This window comes from Cervus elaphus, chromosome 17 (genome assembly GCF_910594005.1).
Source record: "Cervus elaphus chromosome 17, mCerEla1.1, whole genome shotgun sequence".
Classification (NCBI taxonomy): Eukaryota; Metazoa; Chordata; class Mammalia; order Artiodactyla; family Cervidae; genus Cervus; species Cervus elaphus.
In genome coordinates this window covers 18,490,102-18,515,875 of record NC_057831.1, presented here as the reverse complement: position 1 = coordinate 18,515,875, position 25,774 = coordinate 18,490,102, and the positions used below count along the sequence as shown (strand labels likewise).

General features: G+C 40.9%; 1 protein-coding gene across 1 annotated transcript; it reads left to right on the top strand.

Annotated features, from left to right (window-relative positions):
- The first annotated feature begins 7,786 nt into the window (after positions 1 to 7,786).
- On the top strand, positions 7,787 to 18,919 carry OSTC (oligosaccharyltransferase complex non-catalytic subunit). The gene is made up of 4 exons (XM_043871260.1): positions 7,787 to 7,987; positions 12,458 to 12,551; positions 15,181 to 15,378; positions 18,555 to 18,919. The coding sequence occupies exons 1-4, from the start codon at positions 7,849 to 7,851 to the stop codon at positions 18,571 to 18,573; spliced, it is 450 nt and encodes a 149-aa protein (XP_043727195.1). The 5' UTR covers positions 7,787 to 7,848; the 3' UTR covers positions 18,574 to 18,919.
- The last annotated feature ends 6,855 nt before the right edge of the window (positions 18,920 to 25,774 follow it).

Sequence of the window (25,774 nt, the reverse complement as noted above, 5' to 3'; positions counted from 1 at the left end):
GGGTGGCTCATGCTCCTGGAGAACCACGCCAGCCTGTGGGCTCATTGCTGATTTCTGCTGTTGGCAGTTGGGGCGCTCAGCAGTGGCTCTCGCCGGATCAGCCTTGATGAGTGAAAGTCCATGCATAACTTCCACCTGTGCCGCCACGCCCTTTGTGGACCTGCTGGACAAGGACAGGAGTGACTGGGGAAAGAAGATGACTAATGTCCACAGGAAGGGTCATCTCATCCACCTAAAATTCTTTCCCTACACAGATGGCTATTTGGTGGAAATTCACATGGGGTACAAATATTTTCATACTTCATGCCAATACAGAGAGGTTTATCCATATGTCTCTCTTCCAGACCTCCTCAACACCTTTCCAGTTGTATTCATTTTAGTTCCCTTTAGACATCCACTTACCAAATGATTAGCCACTACCAATGAGTCAAAATTCCCCAAGCTAGGCTTCAACAGTACGTGAACCGTGAACTTCCAGATGTTCAAGCTGGATTTAGAAAAGGCCAAGGAACCAGAGAACAAATTCCCAATATCTGTTGGATCATTGAAAAGGCAAGAGAGTTCCAGAAAAACAACTACTTCTGCTTTATTGACTATGCTAAAGCCTTTGACTGTGTGGATCACAACAAACTGTGGAAAATTCTTCAAGAGATGGGAATACCAGACCACCTGACCTGCCTCCTGAGAAATCTATATGCAGGTCAAGAAGCAACAGTTAGAACTGGACATGGAACAACAGACTGGTTCCAAATAGGAAAAGGAGTCCGTCAAGGCTGTATATTGTCACCCTGCTTATTTAGCTTATATGCAGAGTACATGATGCGAAATGCTGGACTGGATGAAGTGCAAGCTGGAATCAAGATTGCCGAGAGAAATATCAAGAACCTCAGATATGCAGATGACACCACCCTTATGGCAGAAAGTGAAGAACTAAAAAGCCTCTTGATGAAAGTGAAATAGGAGAGTGAAAAACTTGACTTAAAACTCAACATTCAGAAAACTAAGACCATGGCATCCAGTCCCATCACTTCATGGCAAATAGATGGGGAAACAGTGGGAACAGTGAAGGCTTTATTTTTGGGGGCTCCAAAATCACTGCAGATGGTGACTGCAGCCATGAAATTAAAAGATGCTTGCTCCTTGGAAGAAAAGTTATGACTAACCTAGACAGCATATTAAAAAGCAGAGACATTACTTGGCTGACAAAGGTCTATATATTCAAAGCTATGGCTTTTCCAGTAGTCATATATGGATGTGAGAGTTGGACCATAAAGAAAGCTGAGCATCAAGGAATTGATGCTTTTGAACTGTGGTGTTGGAGAAGACTCTCAAGAGTCCCTTGGACTGCAAGGAGATCAAACTAGTCAATCCTAAAGGAAATCAGTCCTGAATATTCATTGGAAGGACTGATGCTGAAGCTGAAGCTCCAACACTTTGGCCACCTGATGAGAAGAACTGACTCTTTAGAATAGACCCTGATGCTGGGAAAGATTGAAGGCAGGAAGAGAAGGGGATGACAGAGGATGAGATGGCTGGATGGCATCACAAACTCGCTGGACATGAGTTTGAGCAAGCTCCGGGAGTTGGTGATGGGTAGGGAAGCCTGGCATGCTGCAGTCCATGGGGTCACAAAGAGTCAGACACGACTGAGTGACTGAATGGAACTAAGGTCAGACAATGCCAAATTGGAGATGGCTGGTTCAGGTTTCATGGGGACTTGTTGCCCTTGATTAATAGTTTAGCCTCCACTATGACCCAGTGGTGAGCCAGAAGCTATTTGTCAAAGGAAATTATTTACCTGCTAAGGATGACATAGATTTGCTCTAAAAGTCTATGGCTTCATGCTGTGATTCACCTCAAGGGGCTTGTCAAAAAATTCATAGAGCATCCCTACCTGCCGCAGACATCATAAATCCAATATCATAAATGATATTGGATCTGCTGAGTCATAAGGCTCAAGTGACAGAGCAGTTTAGTAAACTGGCAGGCTGGACCTGTTGCATAGTCTTTGCTTGTTCTCGGTCTTACTCAAAACAAGCAGCTATTGGACTACTCACTAAATAGATTGGAATAGCATGACTAAATGAGGTATATGTTGCCTCCAAAATCCTAAGTGGTTCCCTAAGCATTGTGCAACTTGGTGGAAGGAGAAGTCAGATGCAGTAACTATATGTATAGTTTGCAAAGACCTTGGAAGGAATATCTCACATGTTACAAAGTACTGCGTGCACGCATGCTCAGCTGTGTCCAACCCTTTGCGACCCCATGGACTGTAGCCTGCCAAGCTCCTCTGTTTGTGGGATTTTCCAGGCAAGAATACTGGAGTGGGTTGCTATTTCCTTCTCCAGAGTATCTGCCCGATGCAGAGATTGAACCCAGGTCTCCTGTGTCTCCTGCATTGCAGATGGATTCTTTACTGCTGAGCCACTGGGGAAGTCCACCAGCAGCTTAGGGTGGCAAAAAAAAAAAAAAAGAAAAAAGAAAAGAAAGGAGCAAGGATGGGGACTCTTTGACCCTGAATATGTTTATTTCAACTGTGCATTCCAAAACTAATCCCAGGATCCTCACTGCCTCTGGAAGGAGAACTAAAATGAGAGCACTGATGAAGAGAAGGGGCTTCCCCGGTGGCTCAGCGGTAAATGCAATGCTGGAGACACAGGTCAGGAAGATCCCCTGGAGAAGGAAATGGCAACCCACGCCAATATTCTTGCAGAAAATATCCCATGGACGGAGGAGTCTGGCAAGCTGTAGTCCATGGGGTCGCAAAGAGTCAGACACAACTGAAGCAACTTAGCAGGAGCACGATGAAGCAAAATATTTCCATATGTGTTTCTGTTGTTACAATGGGCATGTACCTATGTTTTACTTACTAATTTTCAAAGTTGAAAAGAATGACAGCAATAGTGATAAAATCTACAATTGCGTGTTGTGTTGGAAAGAGTTTGTATAGATCATGATACATAATAGTGATTCACACAGTGCCTGGCAGAGTTATCACTCAATAAGCACTGAGTTGGGGAAACAAACATTCTCATGTTTATACAAAATCCAGAAGGGAAGAGCATAGTTCAAGAGACTGTCATCTAAACTGTAAAATATCTTTGGAAATAAACCTAGGATAAAATTGATTATTCTCTGATTTTAAAAAAGTTACTAATTTCCTATCTAGTCTATATTTAAATAAACTGAAGTTAGTAGTATTAATAGCCTTGATAGCTCTGGTTTGTTTAGAATTTAGTTAAAAGCTTATTTGTGGACCCTTCCTCTGGTGGTCCAGGTGTTAAGAATCTGTGCTTCCACTGCTGGGGCGTGGGTTAGATCCCTGGCTGGAATACTAAGCTTCTTCTGTATGCTGAGCAGCCAAAAAAGCTCCCCCAAAACAAAAAACTTATTTGTAGGGTTTACCTTCTCTTTTGACTGGCTGAGACATTCCTGATTTCAAGGCTTTTTATTAAAATTTTTTACACTAAGTATGAACATCTTAGTAAATACGTTTTATGCTTGTTTCCTCCTTTGAGTATGGATTTGATCATGCACAGCAAGAATTAAGTCATTTTTGCTTTTATTTGTAGCTTAAAATGATAGGCTCTGCTATACAAAATGTGTTTTTTTTAATCCATCAACTCTGATTTTACTGAAAAACAGCTGGTGGCTGGGCAGGCAGAGGGACATTGCCCCTGCCCGGCTCGCAGTTCAGGGTAATAAATGATGTTTCAAGTATTTGTTTCTTTCAACATTTGTCCTACTTCATCTACATACAATAATCACCCACTGAATTAGATTCTGTTTACTTAAGGGCATGCCCTAATGCCCATGCTTATATTCATTATTTGTTTGGTTTTCAGTCTCAAAGTTTATGTTGTATTAAAAAAAACATTTTCTATAGGAAGATTATTGGTTAGGACACAGATGGTAATAGATGTGCATATTTGACTCATGAAAGATTTCTTTTTTTTACCTGGCTTGTAGAATATTACAAACTCAAGTTGAAAAATATTTGAAAGTTTAAGATGTTAAAAATAATAATGAATTGGTTCTTGGAACAAACTTTTAGGATAAAGACATGACAGTAATAATTTGGTATGTAGGTGAATATGATATGTTCTGACTTTAGTTTTATTTTTTATTAGAAAGTTGGTACTTTTAAAAACTTCTGTGCCTTATCCACAGTGTATATGGACTTATTTGGCCCCAAGATATATAAGAGGAAGGATAAGTATATAAACTTGTCTCATTTCAAATATCTTAAATCTGGTTTATGTTAGGGCAATGGCCTTTAGTTCTCATCCAATCACACAATATACCTTTTGAGTTTGTTTTACTTCCTAAGCTTCAGTCTTGTCATATGTGAAGTGGTGACATTAGTAATTACCTAATAGAATTGTCATGAAGAGTAAGTAAGAACTAATGTAAATGACAATATAATATCTGCCAAAAGGTAAGTTAATTAACATTAGCTTCCCTTCAGAAGATATGAAGGAAGCTTAAAAATTTTAATTTATATGTTTTTTCTTATTTTTTTCAAGGCAACATATTTTTAATTGTTCCAAAGTTTTCCTTATTTATAAAACTATGGGAATTTCAGAAATATTCTGCTGTATAGTCCCTAGAAAAACTTCCCATGTATAAATGCTGGCTCTGGTGTAACCAGCTTTTATTATTGGTGTTATTAGTGGCTCTCTCATAATCTACAATTAACATACCTTCCTAATACACACTGAGTAAGGCTCTGGGGAGACTCTCACTGGTAAACAGTAAGGGCAGCAAGCCTTGTCTATATTTAGAGTGAGATGCTACTACATTTTATAAGTATTTTTATTATTATGGTATTTAAACAATTTCTCTTTAATTGAGTCACTAAAAGTGCAGAACCAACGCATGCCATCCTGTAAAAAATCATGAGCTCAGCAACACACAAAAACATAAAAACATGGCTCAATTATAAAGGTGTCAGTCTGTGCTGGATTTATAATCAGTCACTCTTAACCCAAAAGGAAACAGACATTTGCAGAATCTTAAGAGAGTAAATGCAGAGTTCCAAAGAATAGCTAGGAGAGATAAGAAAGCCTTCCTCAGCAATCAATGCAAAGAAATAGAGGAAAACAACAGAATGGGAAAGACTAGAGATCTCTTCAAGAAAATTAGAGATACCAAGGGAACATTTCATGCAAAAATGGGCTCAATAAAGATAAAAGTGGTATGGACCTAACAGAAGCAGAAGATACAAAGAAGAGGTGGCAAGAATACACAGAAGAACTGTATAAAAAAGATCTTCACGACCCAGATAATCACAGTAGTGTGATCACTCACCTAGAGCCAGACATCCTGGAATGTGAAGTCAAGTGGGCCTTAGGAAGCATCACTATGAACAAAGCTAGCGGATGTGATGGAATTCCAGTTAAGCTATTTCAAATCCTAAAAGATGATGCTGTGAAAGTGCTGCACTCAATATGCCAGCAAATTTGGAAAACTCAGCAGTGGCCACAGGACTGGAAAAGGTCTGTTTTCATTCCAAACCCTAAGAAAGGCAATGCCAAAGAATGCTCAAACTACCGCACAATTGCACTCATCTCACACACTAGTAAAGTAATGCTCAAAATTCTCCAAGCCAGGCTTCAGCAATACGTGACTGAGAACTTCCAGATGTTCAAGCCGGTTTTAGAAAAGGCAGAGGAACCAGAGATCAAATTGCCAATATCCGCTGGATCATTGAAAAAAGCAAGAGAGTTCCAGAAAAACATATATTTCTGCTTTATTGACTACACCAAAGCCTTCGACTGTGTGGATCACAATAAATTGTGGAAAATTCTGAAGGAGATGGGAATACCAGACCACCTGACTTGCCTCTTGAGAAACCTATATGCAGCTCAGGAAGCAACAGTTAGAACTGGACATGGAACAATAGACTGGTTCCAAATAGGAAAAGGAGTCTGTCAAGGCTGTATAGTGTCACCCTGCTTATTTAACTTATATGCAGAGTACAACATGAGAAACGCTGGGCTGGAAGAAGCACAAGCTGGAATCAAGATTGCCAGGAGAAATATCAATAACCTCAGATATGCAAATGACACCACCCTTATGGCAGAAAGTGAAGAGGAACTAAAAAGCCTCTTGATGAAAATGAAAGAGGAGAGTGAAAAAGTTGGCTTAAAGCTTAACATTCAGAAAACTAAGATCATGGCATCTAGTCCCATCACCTCATGGGAAATAGATGGGGAGACAGTGGAAACAGTGTCAGACTTTATTTTGGGGGGCTCCAAAATCACTGCAGATGGTGACTGCAGCCATGAAATTAAAAAACGCTTACTCCTTGGAAGGAAAGTATGACCAACCTAGATAGCATATTAAAAAGCAGAGACATTACTTTGCCAACAAAGGTCCGTCTGGTCAAGGCTATGTTTTTCCAGTGGTCATGTATGGATGTGAGAGTTGGACTATGAAGAAAGCTGAGCGCCGAAGAATTGATGCTTTTGAACTGTGGTGTTGGAGAAGACTCTTGAGAGTCCCTTGGACTGCAAGGAGATCCAACCAGTCCATCCTAAAGGAGATCAGTCCTGGGTGTTCATTGGAAGGACTGATGCTGAAGCTGAAACTCCAATACTTTGGCCACCTCATGCAAAGAGTTGACTCATTGGAAAGGACCCTGACGCTGGGAGGGATTGGGGGCAGGAGGAGAAGGGGGACAGAGGATGAGATGGCTGGATGGCATCACCGACTCGATGGGCATGAGTTTGAGTAAACTCCGGGAGTTTGTGATGGACAGGGAGGCCTGGTGTGCTGTGATTCATGGGGTCGCAAAGAGTCGGACACGACTGAGCGACTGAACTGAACTGAACTGAAGAGGGTATATAAAAAAGAAAAACTAAACAGAAAACAAAAAAAACTTTTTAGGCCATCTAGTCCATCCTCAAAGACAAATTCTCCACCAATTATTTTCATCCGCTTGGACTGTAAATATCTAGCCCAGGCTATATACGATGGTGCCTTCCACTAGGGTGGTAAATATGGAATGGAGAGAAGTGGATGAATATATATATATATATATAGTAGTAGTACAACCGAAAAGATTTGTTGATACTTTGGACACGGAGGTTTCTTAAAGAGAGAAACCAGGAGGATTTAAAGATTTTCGGCCTGAAAGATTTTAGCATTTACGAAGAGCACACGGGTTATTTAAAATAGTATTTTGGTTACTTCAAGGTCTCCGCTTTAGGCATCTTGTGGCGATGACTTCTTGACATTTGTGATAGATCTAAATTAGATATATATTTTCAAATCTTATAAAATATTAACTTACCAATTATTATTAACAGTTGCTATTATTATTATCACCACTGCTACATCAGGAAGTAAAAGCTCAACAACCTAGGACTTTCTCAAACTCTGAAAAACCCGCTAATAAAAAAAGACAGTATTTCCCAAACTTCCCCATTCATCCTCGGGCTCTGGGAACCTAGAGCGCTCCGCGTCCAATCAGCTTCCAAAATCCGCGGCGTCTGGGAGTGGGAGGGGCTCAGATAGATTCCGTTCCCTCTGCTTCTCCGGCTTGGCCACGTCTGAAGACCTGCAGGTCCTTGAAGGTAAACAAATCACCTGTTTATTCACTGGCAATAACTGAACTTCTTATTCAAATTTCTGCTTCACAAGATTCTATAATACAGAGTTTTGTGTCACGTCACTTATCCTTTTTTATAGTCCCTTCTTTTCTTCTGGGGGTGTAAACACTGCCTCTGAGCGTTACGGACCTGCCGATCGCTTCCCTGCGCACGCGCCGCGGAGAGGGAGGGCGGGCCTGTTTCCGGGTGGCGCGTGGGCTGGAGGCCGACAGCTTCCCCTGCCGCCGCCAACATGGAGAGTTTGTACCGAGTCCCGTTCTTAGTGCTCGAATGCCCGAACCTGAAGCTGAAGAAGCCGCCCTGGGTGCACATGCCGTCGGCCATGACGGTGTACGCTCTGGTGGTGGTGTCTTACTTCCTCATCACCGGAGGTAACTCGGCCTGCCTGGGGCCCGAGAGGCGCGGAGAGCCGGCCCGCCCTGGGGGCGCGTCAGTTCCCTGACTTTCAGCCAGGGAAAGCATCGCTCTGCTCTCAACCATTTCGGAGGGTGGAGGGAAATTCTGGGGTCCTAAGTGTTCACCGCCCAAAGGTTTCTTTACCCTCACGCCCGGTCTTCTATCTTGAGAGGTCTCGTGTTCCCTATCCCATTGCCTTGACTTTCCTGGCCTCTTAGCCAAATGATCCGATTTGAATAGTGTATTTTTCAAGCCCAGATTGTTGCTGTTTTATTGTATGCCATGAGTTACTTAACAAAGGCCCTGGGATAATCTGTTCTGGCCCATTCTATATCCACTGTTGATCAGGAGGGTGTGGGACTTCCACCTTCTCTTTGTCTGTGGTCCCTGGAACTTTTGTAGAACTTAACAGTCTTTGGATTTGTTAGCTCAAACCTAAGGCTTCGTGTCGCTCTCTCCTCAGTCAGCAAAACATATGAATGGAATCTTCCGAAACCACGGTTTTGATAAATGCTTGAGGTTGGCGATAAATCTTCAGAAGCTGTCGTATTTGAGAGCGCAGAAGTGGATAATTTAAAGAATAAGGGGAATAGCATTACTTTTGAACACTTCTGCATTATCATCTTATCCTATTCTTTACAAAAGGGGCGTCGCTTTATATAGTGGTGAGTTGGCAATCCGGCTGCAGTCTTTTCATAGCCACCACCCCTTCAGCATTTCCATGATTTACTCAGCACTGTGCTACTGCACTTTTGGATTTTGGGAAGTGGGGAACTTAATTTGGAAATGATAAAATTAAAACTGTACAGATTAGGGACAGCGAGAGCAGATGACTCTATTTTTAAGGGAATAGTCGGAGACATCGTCATTTTCATAAGCCGTTTTGTGAGAATAATTGGCACTGAAGAGGGAAGTATCTGAAATTCAGGATTAGTTCTAGCATGAACTTTTAGGTTTACCTTCCTTCCAATTCTAGGATAATGACAGTTAATTTATGTTCAAAATAAGTTACATTTAAAATACTTTTTATGTTGCTAAGATACTGTCCTAGCATAACATTAGCATTAACATTTGCTCAGCACATTAATAGGGGCTGGACTGAATAAACAAAATTTAAAATGCATGTTGCTTTTAAAAAAAAACCCTTCATCTGCTAAAAATCTTCCCTGTAACCCTTAACTCCCTTGGAGCCAGGGCCTTTACTGGAAACCTCACAGTTTTCATTCTGGCCCCTTTTTCCCTGTCGATTTTTATAATGGGGAGATTCTTTGCCCTAACTTCTGGAGGAAGTGAGAGGACCCTTTTTAGTGGCCAAGGCCATGAGCTGTCTCATATGGGAGTTGGTTTTGCCACTGGAAAGGAATCACCTGAATACTGAGTGTACCTTTATAAATAAACGATATTTATTGCTGAGAAAGAGTCAGCAAATAAGGTACTGAGTCCCTATTAAGTTCTAGGTGTTAAGTACTGGAGAGAGCAATGAATATAACAGATAAGGGCCCTGCCTTCCTGATGCTTATAATGCCATTGGTTGAGACACATTAAATGTCGTGTCAATTTTTCTCCATAACATTTTTTCCATTGCAGATTGCCACAAGTGCCTTGAAGGAAAAGAAAAAAAGGTTTTGAAAAATAATCAGAGTTAGGAACATCATTTACATTGGAGTCCCTGAGAAAATGACATGTTAGCCAAAATCTGATAGATTGGGGGAAAGGGTATCTGGGCAGAGGGAAAAGTTTGAACGAATATGGACGAAGAGACCAATTAGGTGGGTTTTACAGTTGACTTAGGATGGTGGCAGCAGAGATGGAGGAAGATACAATGAAAGATATCTTGGAAGCAGAATCTTGGTGATGATTGATTGGATGTAGGGGGAGAATGGCATGAAGCACTGAGTAGGCGGAAGTGTCATTTTCTGAGAAGACTAAAGAAATAAACTGGTTTTTTTTGGTGGGGAATGGTGAACCCTGAGGTCACTTTGGGATATATAATAGTTGGACAGAACCAACTATAATTAGTTGAAAATGTCAAGTATGCAGATAGGAAGTGGGAAAAGAGGTTTGTATTGAAGTTAGTCAATAATAGATGTTTTTGGAACTCCTCCTATAAGCCAGATATTGAAGAACAGAGACAGAATTTCTGTCCTTAAGGAGCTTCAGTTCAGTCGCTCAGTTGTGTCTGTCTTTGCAACCCATGGACTGCAGTATGCCAGGCTTCCCTTGTCATCACCAGTTCCTGGAGTTTGCTCAGACTCAAGTCCTTTGAGTCGCTGATGGCATCCAACCATCCCATCCTCTGTCGTCCCCTTCTCCTCCCGCCTTCAGTCATACCCAGTGTCGGGGTCTTTTCACATGAGTCAGTTCTTCACATCAGATGGCCAGAGTATTGAAGTTTCAGCTTCAGCATCAGTCTTCCAGTGAATATTCAGGACTGATTTTCTTTAGGATGGACTGATTTTCTTTAGGATGGACTGGTTGGATCTCCTTGCTTACATCTAATTTTAATGGTGCTAACATTTGATAGGTGTTGGCACATTGAGGATCATTAGCATAGAAAAGCCATGTGAGGGGATTAGTTCAGTTGGGAAAAGAATGTAGAAAAAGAAGAGAATAGTGGATCAAGCCCTAGGGAACTCTGAATGTTTAGTGGTTTTATAGAAGAGGAGGCTCAGCTGGAGAGAGAGCAAGAAAAACACGGACAGGAGTGTCACAAAAGCCATAAGAAGCCATCCCTCCCACCCCCCAAGAAAATGGATTTAGTAAACTGGATGGAGTGCTACTAGGAAGCCTTCTAAGATGAGAACTGAAAATGTCCTTTGAATTTGACCACAGCAAGGTCATTGCCCACCTTAGCAAGAGTAATATCAGTGGTGGCAGAAGTCAGATTGGAGTGAGTTAAAGAATGAAGGGTAAGTGAGAAAGTGGAGACAGCAAGTTTAGCAAATTCTTTTTCTTTTCCAGAAAGAAGCCTGGCTCCTTTTCTAAAAGGAAGCATAGAAAGAGAATGTTAACTAGGAGGATCTGGTGTCAGGGAAAGGTTGATGTAGGGAACAGGAGGTTGATAATGCAGGAAAGAGAGGAGCTAGCCAAAGGAACAGTCTTTGAGATGTTAAGGGTGTGGAGTCCTGATGATTGCAAAGGGGATCCCATGGTGATAGGAGGAGGGACTCTTCCTCTGGTGTAGCTGGAGGGAAGGAGGTGAGGATGGAAGCTGGTTCCAGTTTGTGGATTTGATGGTGAGGTAGCATTAGGGAATTCCTAAATGGTGGTTTTGTTATCAGAGGTGAGGGAGACAGTCTTGCTATGCTTAAAAAAAAGCTAAAAATGAGGATGGTGGAAAACAGTGGAGAAGATAAAAGAGTAGATGTTGACAGTGGGAGATTTGGAAAGCAGTGTTGATGGGCATTAACATAAGTGGTCATTAAGACATAATGAAAGATATTAACATTAATGATCATGTGTCTCCAATATTGCCAGTCTGCCTAATGATATGATTTTAAAATGTCTCATTTTACTTTTAAGCAAGAATAATTCTCTAGTTAACTCTTAATTATAGAAACATATCCAAGCATATGTGTAACATTTTTCTTGAATTAGAAATAGCCTTTAATGTTAAATCTCCTTTATTGTGGAGTCATTCTTGAGTTTGGAAACAGTTACTGAATGAATTCTGTCATAAAATACCTCTTTTTGGAGATAATTCTGATTTACAAGTCTTTCTAAAAACACTGAGTTGAATTTCTGAATGGTTTATCTGAAGTGTAGGAGATAAGCTGGGCCTCATTTCACTGTAATAATACATTAGAACAGTTCTGTTTGAATATAAATGCATCTTTGTAGACAGATACTTCCTTTAACTTCAGTATCTTTCTATGAATGGGCTCCCAATCTTCTCTAACACTCAGGCTCTAAGATTTCTCTGCTCAGTCGCTCAGTGGTATCCAGCTCTTTGTGACTCCCATTGACTGTAGCCCGCCAAGCTCCTCTGTCCATGGGATTGTCCATGCAGGAATACTGGAGTGGGTTGCCATTTCCTTTTCCAGGGGATCTTCCTTACCCAGGGATTGAACCTGCATCTCCTGCTTCAGCAGGCAGATTCTTTACCACTAGCACCACCTGGGAAGCCCCAAAAGGAAATATTATTTAAATGAACCTCTAGAGACAGATGGGCTTCCCTGTTGACTCAGATGGTAAAGATTCTTCCTGTAATGCAGGAGACCCAGTTTGACTCTGGGTCAGGATGATCCCCTGGAGAAAGAAGTGGCTAACCACCCCAGTATTCTTACCTGGAGTTATTCCATGGACAGAGGAACCTGGCAAGCTACAGTCCATAGGGTCACAAAGAAGCGGATGCACCTGAGCAACTAACACTTTCACTTTAGAAATAGATAAAAACTAAATAAATTAGAAATCCAGTCTAATCTATGTTGTTATCTTTCATTTAGGAATAATTTATGATGTTATTGTTGAGCCTCCAAGTGTCGGCTCCGTGACTGATGAACACGGCCATCAGAGACCAGTCGCTTTCTTAGCCTACAGGTAAAAGATACCATTTTGAATGATTTGATGGTGGGAAAGAAGATTGCTGGGGCATGCCTGCGTATTTAAAATTATGGCACAACCTATTGGGTCAATTTGTATTTTGACAATAGTTGTTTTAAAATGCTAAATTTAGAGATTGTAGGAAGTGGACAAGAACAAGAATAAAAGTATATTATCCGTTTATCAGGAAATAGTTCACAGTGGTGGACATAATCCCTTATTTAAAGGAGGATATCAGTTTAAAATATGTTTATTTATAGGCTGTTCTGGGGTCAGTAAACTGGAACGTATTTATTTGTAAATAAAGCTTTATTGGAGTTAGGTACAACCATTTACTTCTGTACTATCTATGGCTGCTTTCAAGCTACTGTGGTGTGACACAAATTATCTGGCTGACAAGCCTAAGATATACTGTTTGGCCATTTAAGGAAAAATGTGTGGGGCTTTGCTGGTGGTCCAGTGGTTAAGAATCTGCCTTTCAATGCAGTTCGATCCCTGGTCAGGGAAGATCTCACATGCTGCAGAGCAACTAAACCCATGCTCTCTGCACTCGAGAGCCCTTGCATCTGGTGAAGCCCCTGCGCCTAGAGCCCAGGCTCCGCCGCAAGAGAGTAGCCCCCAGTCGCTCCAACTAGGGGAGAAAAGCCCTCAAACAGCAGTGAAGACCCAGCACCGTCAAAAAAAAGAAAAATTGGACCAGTGGATTATACTGCTAAATAAGAAAAATAGTATTTGAGACTTGGGAGGTCCTGTTGTTTATTTCTCCTCAGCAGTGTTTGTTGTGGAGTGAAGTGAAAGTCACTCGGTCGTGTCCGACTCTTTGTGACTGTATGGTCCATGGAATTCTCCAGGCCAGAAAACTGGAGTGGGTTGCCATTCCCTTCTCCAGGGGATCTTCCCAACCCAGGGATTGAACCCAGGTTTCCCAGATTGCAGGCGGATTCTTCACCAGCTGAGCCACCAGGGAAGCCCAAGAATACTGGAGTGGGGAGCCTGTCCCTTCTCCAGTGGATCTTCCCGACCCACGAATCGAACTGGGGTCTCCTGCATCGCAGGTGGATTCTTTATCAGCTGAGCTGAGCTACTAGGGAAGACCCTATACTGTTAAATAAGAAAAATAATATTTGAGACTTGAGAGTCCCTGTTGTTTATTTCCCTTGAACAGTGTTTGTTGTATTGCCTTATAAAGTCCACTTGGTAGCTGTCTACCTAAAGATAGCTCTTCACTTGTATTTGTGTGTGTGTGTGTGCGCTCACTCTCAGTGGTGTCCAACTCTTAGCGACCCCATGGACTGTAGCCCGCCAGGCTCCTCTGTCCATGGGATTCTCCAGGCAAGAATACTGGAGCAGGTTGCCACTTCCTCCTCCAGGGGATCTTCCCCACCCGGGGAATGAACTGGCATCTCCTGCATTGGCAGGCAGATACTTTACCATTGAGCCACCAGGGAAGCCCCATATTTGTATTTACAGTTACATGAATGGTATTCTATGCAGAGAATATTCCTGGAAAGATTACTGTGATTCTCTGCGAGGAGGGGGGATCTGGGTGGCTGAAGATCCTGCTGGTAGGGAGACTTTTCACAGGGTTGATGTTTGAATTTGAATTTTGAAACTGCTGCATGTGTTGTTTTCAGTTAAAGCAATTAGTTTAGCAAATAAATGTATATATACACATACTACACACATACATGCATATACTTCCTTTACATGTGCCTTTGTATAAATCCTATCTTTAACAGAGAAATTTGCCTTTTAGGGGTCCGTGAACTCTTGAGAATTTGAAAGCTCTTCATCCCTAGAAAGAGGCTTCCCAGGTGGCGCAGTTGTACAGAATCTGCCTGTCAGTGCAGGAGATGCAGGAGACTCAGGTTCAATCCCTGGGTCAGGAAGATCCCCTGGAGAAGGACATGGCAATACACTCCAGTACGCTTGCCTGGAAAATTCTGTGGACAGAGGAGCTTGGCAGGCCACAGTCCATGGGGTCGCAAAGAGTTGGACACAACTGAGCATGCACATGCATCACTAGAAAAATCATATGCCCATATATACAGAAACTTAAGAGTTTATAGGTTACTGGAAATCTTTGTGGAGGTCACGAAGCCTTAATTAAGAAAACTTGCTTTTAAAAGTTTCCCTTTGAAATAAGAGGTTTGTTAATTACTATAAAACTCAAGAGACATTTCTAACCAGTTCAAAATTTGAAATTGATAGTAGACATTTAAATAGCATAACTTTTAAAAGCAAAACTAAAGTTCTGAGTAAAAGGTTCATGTACCTATAGTAGTTGACTTTTTAAGCTAATAATTAAAATGTGCATATTGATTTTACATAGACAGTTGTGTTAGTTGAGTTTTAAAGTTTTTTTTGAGCATAAACTCCATGAAGACGAAAGATTTTTCTCTTGTTTTATTCATTGTTGTATTTCCAGAACCTAGAACAGTACTTGATACATAATAGGCTCTCAATAAATATTTATTGGAATGAATAGCCAGAAATATGGTAAAATACTTAAGAATAAAAAATAAGCACAAAAACGTTTTAGCAGAAATAGGAATTTCAATCTGAGGAAAAAGCTTTTTATTTTTCTGGAAATTTTCATTGACTGTTTTGCTGTTTTCTTTTTCAGAGTAAATGGACAGTATATTATGGAAGGACTTGCATCCAGCTTCCTGTTTACAATGGGAGGTTTAGGTTTTATAATCCTGGACCGATCCAATGCACCAAACATCCCCAAACTCAATAGGTTTCTTCTTCTATTCATTGGATTCGTGTGTGTCCTGTTGAGTTTTTTCATGGCTAGAGTATTCATGAGAATGAAACTGCCGTAAGTTATTCAGTGCTTTGTATAATCAATATCTTAACTTGCAAACTGGTAAAATAATTATCTGGATCACCTGAAATCATAGGAGATTTAATTTAACCCTCATTAAAATAGATGAACATTTTGAGAACCAAAGAAATGTGTGACTTGCTTAAGGTCAGTTAGTAGCAAAATGGAAACAAATAGATCTTCCTATTATTTCCATGTATGTTCATGAGAAAGTTATTTTGCTGTAGCACCAGTGCCCACTGATGGAGACTTTTCTCTAAAAGTGCTTTTTGTTTAATCTGTAGCATACAAAGGAATTCTCATTGTAGTAGTAATAATAATAGAGAGTATTTTCAAGCCATTAATTGCTGCTGCTTTCTGAATATTGCTAGGAGGAAAATCTATTAAGCCTTGGACAGAAAAGGAGACTTTCATATATATATTACATTATTTAGACTCATTCATAAAGTTTACGTTATCTTTGGAACAAAAGTAAGTTGGTTTGGGAATTCCTTGGCGGTCCAGTGGTTAGGACCTGGTGCTTTCACTGCCGGGGCAGGATAGGATAACAGAGCTGAGCTATCTCTGGCTTAGAAAAAAAATTTGAAAATTGTTTAATTCTCTGGATTGCTTTCCTCTTACTTTTGTAATTATTTATGTAAACATTTGTCTTCTGCATTCTGTAGGCCAGTTTCCAAGATAGTTGACTAAGATCTAATAACAGGAAATAAGAAACAGGAGTATACTCTCTGGGTTTCAGGTATAGATAGATATAGTCAAAACAGAACAATAGTCTAAACAAAAAGTTGCTGATTTCTATAACTTATCAAGCAGCCAGATCTAAGGTTTCAATTTTTAAGAGGAAGGACTTTATGGTCCACTCTCTGATATGGTTTCTCATCTACAGCTCCTAATGCCTGGTACCTTGAGTGTGGAGTGGGGAGAAACAATGGACAGTTTTAGAAAATAAAGGGAAGCAACACTATTGCATTTTTGGCATATTTTCAGGCCCCAGAGAGATGATGAACCAGGTCTGTGGGCCTGCAGATTCCTCCTGAGGGGTGTGGTTACTACCACCAACAAGGAAGGAATTTGTTTTCTTGGGTATAGATTCTCTTTGATGTCCCAACGTATATAAGTAGTTAGATATGTAATAAATGAGATAGCAACAACAGAACAGTAAAAAACCCCAGTAACCAGGAATTTTTTCACATCGGGTAAGTTACCAGCATCTGAGATAAAAGATGGCTATGCCGTAAGATAACTTGCAGGGTGGTACTCACCTCACTTTCGCCAAGAATCTGATATCCTTAACAAGAGGTACCTTGAGAAAACAATAGCAGTGAAATGGTACAACCTGCTTTATCTTTTCTGATCTATGCTTTTTAAAAGACCTGATGTCTTTCCTACTGACATAGTTTTAAACATTAAAACATGGCTTTATTTGATGCAGAAGCATACGTCACACACTAATTACAAGGAAGAATACCACAGCATATAACTGTATCAAGAGATAAATGTCCAAAAGTATATGTTTGCATATCAACACATGCAGATGACCAACAGCTGTCCCTAAAGTCTCCTCGGTTCTTTTATTTCATAACGTGAGCTAGCTATTGAGCAGCTTCCCTTGGTGCCGACACTGGTGGACACTTTTCTTAGAATCTTCTTGAACCTTTTATTTCCTGTGAAGCTTAGGTGTTTTTTTGTTATTGTTGTTAAGAATTATCTGACAGAGATTTTATTTTATTGTAGGTTTAATCTTTTTTTTTTTTATAATGGAGTATGGTTGGTTTACAGTGTTGTGTTAATTTTAGGAGTACAACAAAGTGATTCGGTTATATACGTACACGTATCAGTTCTCTTTTAGATTAAGTACTTGGGAAGCTTAGGTCTTAAAGTATGCTTTTTGTGAAGTACCAGGCATTACCTTAGCAAATTTATGTGGAGATCTTCAAAATCAATATATAGGTTAAGAGCCTTTTTATTTTTTATTCAACCTGGATTGTCTCAGGGTTGTGAGATTAAAGTTCTGTATCTCTGTGCTCAGAGTGTGGATCTGCCAGGCTGGTAGAGCAGAAGGAAGGGGATAAATGAAGTTCTAAAGAGATCAGTTAGGCTGCACATAGACCCAGGACCTGTAGGGAGTCAGGTGGGTCTAGGAACTGGAAGGAGGAAAATCACATTCCTGAGTGTCTGCGCTGTGTCAGGCATGATGTGAGGTATCAACCCCATGGCGCCACCTTAGAGAGGAAGAAACTTGAGACTCTGAACTAATAATAGCTAATGTTTGTCAAGTGCTTACTGCTGTGAATAGCAGTTACTATATTGGTAGATTCTCTTATATAATCCTTAAAATTCTCTGATGTAACTCCATTTTACAGATGAGAAAACTGAGGTTTGCCCAAGCTTATCTACTCATGTTAGAAGCAGGGTCAAAAGCAGAGAAGTTCTAAAGGCATCAATGAGGACAGGATGTTTTCAACCCTTTCTTAATATGGATAGTTTTACACAGCTTTTCTATTTCTCTCTTGATCCTAATAGGTTGCAAGAATTTATTGCAAAAGAAAAAGTTTGGAACTTTATAAAGCAGACTTTTAATACCTGACTTTAACGGGAATTTCAGGGCCTGCCTTGTGCATTTAGTAAAAGGATCTCCTGTTTGAACATTGTGAAGTTTGACTTGCTCAACAGCGATAGCTAACACCCCTGCCACCGTCAGGACGTTTCCTAAAGAAAGAGGCGCAGGGTGCGAGGGCTCCCTTCCCAGGCATGAACAGCTTCTGGGCCCTCCATCTTTTCCTTTGGTAATAGTAGGCTTTTTAGGATATCAAAATGAGCTGCTTTCTATGAAAAGCTTTGTGACTTTTGTTGGAATTGTGAGAGTCCAAAGGAAATTGATTCTAACTCTTAGCTTTAACTTTTACATAACATTTGCTTTTCTTTCTTTTCTCATCTGGCGTCATTTAGCATATTGGTTTATAAATTTGTCCTTTGAAGGGGAAGGATAATGGAACCAAGGCCCAGTAAGGTGTTTATTTATTGAGGGGGCAAGATATGAAATAAGAACCATAACGAGGAATCACACATTTATATTTTCAGATTGTCCTTTGATTCATCATAAAATTTGGGACACTTTGAAATGTTGCTTCCTTTTCACTCTTTGTGTTTATAAATTTTATGTTTTACAGGGGCTATCTGATGGGTTAGAGTGCCTTTTGAGAAGAAATCAGCAGGTACTGAATTTGCTTCTGTTAATGAAATTTTAAAGGCTGTACCAGTCCTCAGATACGAAATACAGAGAAGGATGAAAAGCAGCAGAAAAGAAACATCTACTGAAAACATAGGAAGCATATTGAAGCATGGACTAGAATGCCTTCTTGGTGTCAGAGACAAGCTTATCAGTATTTTTTCCTGCTGGCCTTCACTGATGTACCAATGATGTTAAGTGACATTTTCATTTTTGTTTTGTTTTGTTTTTTTCATTTCTTAAAATGTACTTCATTTCTATAGCTATAATATTGAATAAAGTGATTATTTTTTACAAATCCCTTAACATTTTTTGGAGGTGACTTTTCTGACCTTCAGAAATTAATGTAAAATCAGGATGCGTGATCCCATAAGCTGAGAACTCTGGACAGCTGATCAGCTTGACCAGTGGTGCTTTGCCTTTGAACAGAGTGTGTGACAGTACATCATTTCAGATATGTGTGGAAGACTGTTTCAGGAACAATGATGTATGAGAGGAGCAGAAATAAATAGTTTTTATAATTAACTTTTTGTTTTTTTTTCATTGACTGATGGTATTAATCTTCAGTCTGTGATTAATCCACTCCCATCCTGTAACTGTCAAGCTACTGTTGGTAGCTTGACGTCCCCAGGTATAGGTGGCAGGATGCCTTATGAGGCGTCAGCTCCATATCCCTATGAATATTCAAGCACGGGCTACGAAGTCCTGTCTGTTTTAAATCTGATTGTGTTAGATGAAGTTCCCTTCAGGCATTCACTTCCAGTAATTCATACAATTTTGAGCACATAAAAACATCTGTAGACCAGTCTGGTCTCCCCCTAATTTCTTCTAGCCAGGGCTTTCGGTTCCCCCCAGCGCGCTGAGCCTGCATGCTCGGTTGCTTAGTTGTGTCTGACTCTTTGTGACTCCATGGACTAACCTGCCAGGCTCCTCTGTCCTTGGGATTTTCTAGGCAAGAATGCTGGAGTGGGTTGCCATTTCCTCCTCCAGGGATCATCCTAACCCAGGGATCCAGCCTGCATCCCTTGTGTTTCCTGCGTTGGCAGGCAGATTCTTTACCACTGTACCACCTGGGCAGCCTGTAGGGAACAGACTTGTGGTTGTCATGGAGGTTGGGAGAACACTTCTCTGGGGTCTCAATTCTTACCCTAAGATCTTTAACTTTACAGTAAAATTTCTACTCAGTTGGATTTTTTCCCTTCTAGGGCTGATCTAAATGTAGCTGTTCATTAAAAAGATATTTATTTATCCAGAAAGTTTTGAGAACCTATGTGTGCCAGGGAGCACAGAGCTTATGTTCTTGTAAGGAAGCCAAATTATTGAAAGATTTAAAAATGTTTATAGAATTTCAGATACTGATAAATAACGACCAACAAAAAACAACGGAAGAACAGTCTACTATAGTGATGAGAGGTGGGAGAGCTGGTTACCATACTCCAAAGCTCTGAAAAAGGAGAACAAGACCTGTGTGTGTTCACCAACTTTAAAGGCTTGATTTAACTTATATTTTCTCTTTTTTAGCCTTATTTTAAAACCTTAATTAAACTAGATGGACAAGGTGACGAAAAGGTTTTATGATTTCCATATGTCTTTGCCTGAGATTGAACAGTGAAAAGTTCCCGTTAAGCACCACCAGGTGGTGCTGTTAAGGTTTGCGGTGTGTTTCTATGTCGGCTTTTAAGGTTTGGCTTTTGTTTTTATAGTAAAGTATCTTGACTAAACACAGTGAAATGTATTTAAATAATTCTGCTGGTAAAATTGCAGTGTTTTATGTGAAGGGAAAAGTTGTGCCTTGTACTAGACTCTTGCTTTTGGGGACACTGCCAAAATGTTAACAGCCTGATAAAAAGCCTGCCAAGCAGTATTAATGTCAGCAGAGGTTAAATAAATGAGATAGAGTAAATTAATGGCCTAGATCGGAAACAAACTAGTCTTTGATTTTATTACAGAATTCTCTAGAAGGTGTATGCTACAATGGAATTAGAAGGGCAAAATGGTTTAGTGGAGAGTAACTCCAATGAAGGGATTCCGTAGTGGCTCAGCGGTAAACAGCCTGCCTGCCAATGCAGGAGACTCAGGTTCGATTCCTCGGTGGGGAAGATCCCCTGGAGGAGGAAATGGCAACTTAGCCTAGTGTTGGTACCTGGGAAATCCCATGGACAGGGAAGCCTGGCGGGCTACAGACCATGGGGTTGCAAAAGAGTCAGATACGACCTAGTGACTAAACAACAGCAATAATTCCAGTGAGAGGTAAAGAAAAGATGCAGATGTTGCCAGGAGAAGCTGCCGTCCTGTGATACACGGCTGACAATTGCTGTCAGCCCAGGGGGAGCTCCAGAGGAAAGAATGCCTGTCAGAAACATGTTGGGTCGAAAGGGCTGGACCTTTGTACCACTCATTGCCTCTGGATTTTGGCCTGGTGCCATGTTGAGACTACTGTGGTGGAAAGTGAGGGAATCCTGACAAAGCTTGGAGACTGTCAGCTGGCCCCTTCTTGCAGCTAGCCATCAGGGAGGTCTGAGCAGCTCATCTCTGTTTGCCCCAGATTGAGAAAGAAAATACCCTCTTTATAGGATTACAATGAGGAAATCCAGCATACCTTGCTTATAAGGGGCTTCCTTGATGGCTCAGACAGTGAAGAATCTGCCTGCAATGCAGGAGACCTGGGTTCAATCTCTGGGTCCAGAAGATCTGCAGGAGGGCACAGCAACCCACTCCAGTGTTCTTGCCTGGAGAATCCTATGGACAGAGGAGCCTGGCAGGTTACAGTCTGTGGGGTCACAGAGTGGGACGCACTGACAGACATTCACTTGCATATAGAAGATGGATGGGACTATGCTTGTTGTTAATGTTTTTTTGAATTGGGAAGTGTGAAGTAACTTAGGTTCTTAGTAACTGGTATATTCCTGAAACGTAACACTGGGAAAAAGGTTATTTCTCCACTTTGCTAATAAGAAAATGGTGATTCATTGTTGTAGAGCTTTAACTAGAACCCAGGTCTTCTGCAAAGCACACCAGTTTTTTTCATTATGTACTGTTTTCTGATACAGATCAGTCCCTGAAGGTAGTAATGAGTACACACTTATTTATATTAATAAAAGACATAATGCCAGATGCAGGGTTATATTAATATGAAAAACACAACCTCTGTTCATGTGGAATTTGTTCTCCACTGACTATAGAGCAAGGGCCCAATTCTCTTGGCCACAGGACCACAAGAGAGAAGCACCTAAACCCAGACTTGTGGTGAGACAAGCCTTTACTTTGTTGTTAGAACAATGACTACTCATCTGCCTAAATATTTCAAGGTACAAATACATTTTTCCCGAATCTCTTGTTTTTCTTTTTGTACTATGACTTGCAAGTGAGAGAAACTCACTCAAGCTGTCTTCAGCAAAGAGGGTAAATTATTCAGGTGCTGGAGTGTGACGATACTCAGGACAGGGATGCTGGGTGTTGAGGATACCAGGATTGAGAACATGGGACTATGAGGACGCCACTGTTTACTTCTGATGCATCCTGTGGGTCTGCTTCATGCTTTCCTCTCTATAAAACTGGTCACTTCTAGAGACTTCCCTGGGGGTCCAGTGGTTAAGAATCCACCTTCCAATGTAGGGGACATGGGTTCCAACCCTGATTGGGAAGCTAAGATCCCACATTCCTCCAGGCAGCTAAGCCCACAGACCACCAACATATAGCACTAGAGGTGCCAACAGAGCCCCATGCGCCACAACCAAGACCCAGCGCAGCCAAAAACAAACCTAGTCTCCTGTCTTACTCTAGTTCAGAGTAGAGGGAATCATGGCTGCTAAGCTATCTTGATCATTATACTTGACAGCTTCAGCCACTCTAGAGGAAATTTCCTTGGCTCCATCATTTTTTAAGGACACCTCCTTGAATGGAAACTCCTACCTCTTCCCCTGCCTCTGACCACCCCTCCTTACCCCATTCCCCAGCTCTGTTGCACCCACCTGTCCAGCTGTCTTTGCAAGATTACCCAAAATCCAGTTGCAAAGTTTGTGGAATTGAGTTCATACAATATGTTACAGAGTATGTGAGACAACTCAAATCCTGATTTCATTTTCCATGATGACGTGTTCTCCAACTTCTGCTGAACCTGCTAGTGAAGGGACCCTTTCTACTTCTTGAGGCAACCCATTCCGTCTTCAGATCTTTTTATCTTTTAGAAAGATATATTCTGTTTTGCTTTACTTCACTGGCCTTCGGGTCCTTGTGACTATGTCTAAACAGATCTACCTATCTATCTACTATGTAGTGACAGGCAGTGTTTCAAATAGTAAAACCCTCTACTGAGCATCCAGTCTTTTCAAGCTTATCATTTCTAGCTTTTCAGGCTCAGAAACAGGTTCTGATTCCTTTACGATTATTCCTTTTCCACATAGTTGTCTATGTTCCTTTAAAAATAAGTTCCCCCAGGGACTCCCCTGGGGTCCAGTGGTTATGAATCCTCCTTCCGATGCAGGGAACTTGGTTTGATCCCTGGTCAGGGAACTGGGATCCCATACGCTGTGGGGCAACTAAGTTGAACTGCACCAACTGTTGAGCCCCTGCACTTGATCCACATGAGAAATTTTGCATGCTACAGTGAAGATCCCCTGTGCCACATCTAAGACCCAATGCAGCCAAATAAATAAAATTTTAAAAAAATTCCCTGAAAGATTATCTACTGCACTTGGGGTGCTCATACTAAAACTGACAGGACCATTTTGGTGGCTCCATTCTTCTTATAAGCCGTGTTAATATCAGAGTTTCGGCAATGGTTACCATGGATCTAGATGGATGGTTCCGTGAGTTATTAGGAGCTCAGACTTGGGATCAATCAGATTTGCATTCACATTCCAGCTCTGCCAATTAAGATGGACAAGTTACTTAGTTTCTCAAAGCCTCATTTTCCTCTAAGTAAAATGAAGAGAACAATACCTACCTCATAGGGAAGTTCTGAGAATTAAATGAGAGAATGCAGTCTTTGGAACGTGTTTGGGGCTCCAGCAATGTTAGGTCTGAACTTTAGTTCTTCTTCCCTTCACACTCTAGTTTTATTTAATGCATGATTACACATTCTCCCCTGGGGATGGGAGTGGTGGAAATGAGCATGCAGACATGTGCGATAAATATAGTTGAAGCATGGGATGTCGGCTTTTATTTTTACATTCATGTAGCGAGGTGTTTTTTATGATTTATGTTGTCTACTGCAGGCTAGACATAGGTTCTAGGCAGCAGCCTCATGTGCCACCCCAGGACTGGGGGCCAAGGAGCTGCCTTTGGTTAATGGATGGCATGGCCTCTCCATAAAGTCCATTTCTTCAGATGCTTCCTGTTGAGGATGAACCTTCACACGTGCCATTAAATGCTTATGTTGGCAATTGTCCCACCTCAGAAGACGCCAGCAGAGTCATCTCTTGACGGCAGAGTGGGGGTGGCAGTGTAAACACAATAGGTTGGAATGGTTTTAACTCCGAGTCCTCAGAACTGCTATACTGTTTTAACTGAGATGAGAAATAATCTAACAATTTTAATATCTAACCATGTCTTCACATAACACTTTCTATTTGTATAACAGCATATTTCACCTTCTAAAAGTGCCCTCACATCTATGACCTCATTTAACCCCATCAAGGACCCTACCCAACCTCTGGGTCTTAATGTCATGAAAAGACACAGCAGGCTGAGTCAAGAAGGGAGGTACTGTGCTGGGTACTTGAACCGTATTATTTCCAGTCCTTACAAAGAGTTCAGTCTACTCGGTAGTGCTGTCTCCCAGGGGTCAGTTGGAATTGAACTAAAGTATGCCCAGCTCTAAGGCCCTGGTACTTGCTACTAGAACATCATATACTTTTTGTCCTCTATTCTAACTTAGTGTTTTTAAAAATGTCTGGACTATGGAAAAACTCTCAGATCATTAATTTAAGGACATCATAATTTTGATCTCTTTATATTCTTTTGTTTCCCCTATAAAGCTTGGTTCATGTCATTTTCATATTAACATTTTATTATATAATATGTAATATATTAGGGGCATATGTGAAACAGACGTGTAATTTGGGAAACATAAAAAAATGAATAAAGTGCTCAGGACCCATTCCTAATATAGGAATGAATACCATGGAGTCCATCTTTGTATTCCATCCTTATCCAGCTATTTTTCTGCCTTCCCTCTAGAGGTATCCTGTGATCTGAATTTTGGGTTCATTACCTCTTTGCTTTATAAAATACATTTGTATGACTATTTAATGTATTATTTAGTCTTGACTGATTTTGAGTTACTGTATAACAGTGATAATTTAAAATTGTGTGTTACATGAATATGCATAGCTGAGTCTCTTCAGTGTTCACCTGAAACCATCACAACCTGGTTAATTGGTTATACCTAATGCCCTTGCCTGGAGAATCCCAGGGACAGAGGAGCCTAGTGGGCTGCCATCTATGGGGTCACACAGAGTCAGACACAACTGAAGCGACTTAGCAGCAGCAGCAGCAGCAACAATGCAAAACAAAAAGTTAAAAAAAAAAATTATGTATGTCATCTTTCAGTGTGATCATAATTTAAGAGATACTTTCAGTTTCATAAAATTTGATGGTCCTATCTTTCTGGCAAATTGAAGTTTTCATCACTATGTAACAACCCTCTTCAAATTTGATAATGATTTTTTTGTTTCAATGTCTCCGTAGTCTTATGTAGCTTACTCAGCTTTCTGCAACTAGAATTTGTCTTGTATACTTTGCTATCATTTTTCCTTCAACCCTCTCTTTGTTCTTATGTCTTAGGTGTGTCTGTGTATCATGAAGTGTCATTTATTTGTGTTTTACTCTGGCAATCTTTGTCTTTTAATGAGTGAGTTTAGCCCATTTTCAGGAATTGTGATTCTTAGATATTTGGACTTTTCTATGTGTCCCCGCTTTGTTCTGTTTGTCTCAGTTTTTTAATGTTTCCTTTCCCTCTGCTCTCACCTGTTTGGGGCTGATAGAGTTTTTTGTTTGTTTTAATGTTAAATGGCAGATTGTAGATTCCAAAGATGACTGCAGCAGTAACTCTTACCCTCTGTTTTGTAAAGGTGACCTTGCCGCTGCCCCTCCAGGGGTGGAGTCCGTTTCTCCAGCCCATGCTACTTGGCCAGCCTGTGACTGCTTTAATCAACAGGG

Coding starts and splice junctions, on each gene's coding strand:
- OSTC (XM_043871260.1), top strand. CDS start 7,849: ATGGAGAGTTTGTACCGAGTCCCGTTCTTAGTGCTCGAATGCCCGAAC. Junction 7,988..12,457: donor TTACTTCCTCATCACCGGAG/GTAACTCGGCCT, acceptor TCTTTCATTTAG/GAATAATTTATGATGTTATT. Junction 12,552..15,180: donor GTCGCTTTCTTAGCCTACAG/GTAAAAGATACC, acceptor TTTCTTTTTCAG/AGTAAATGGACAGTATATTA.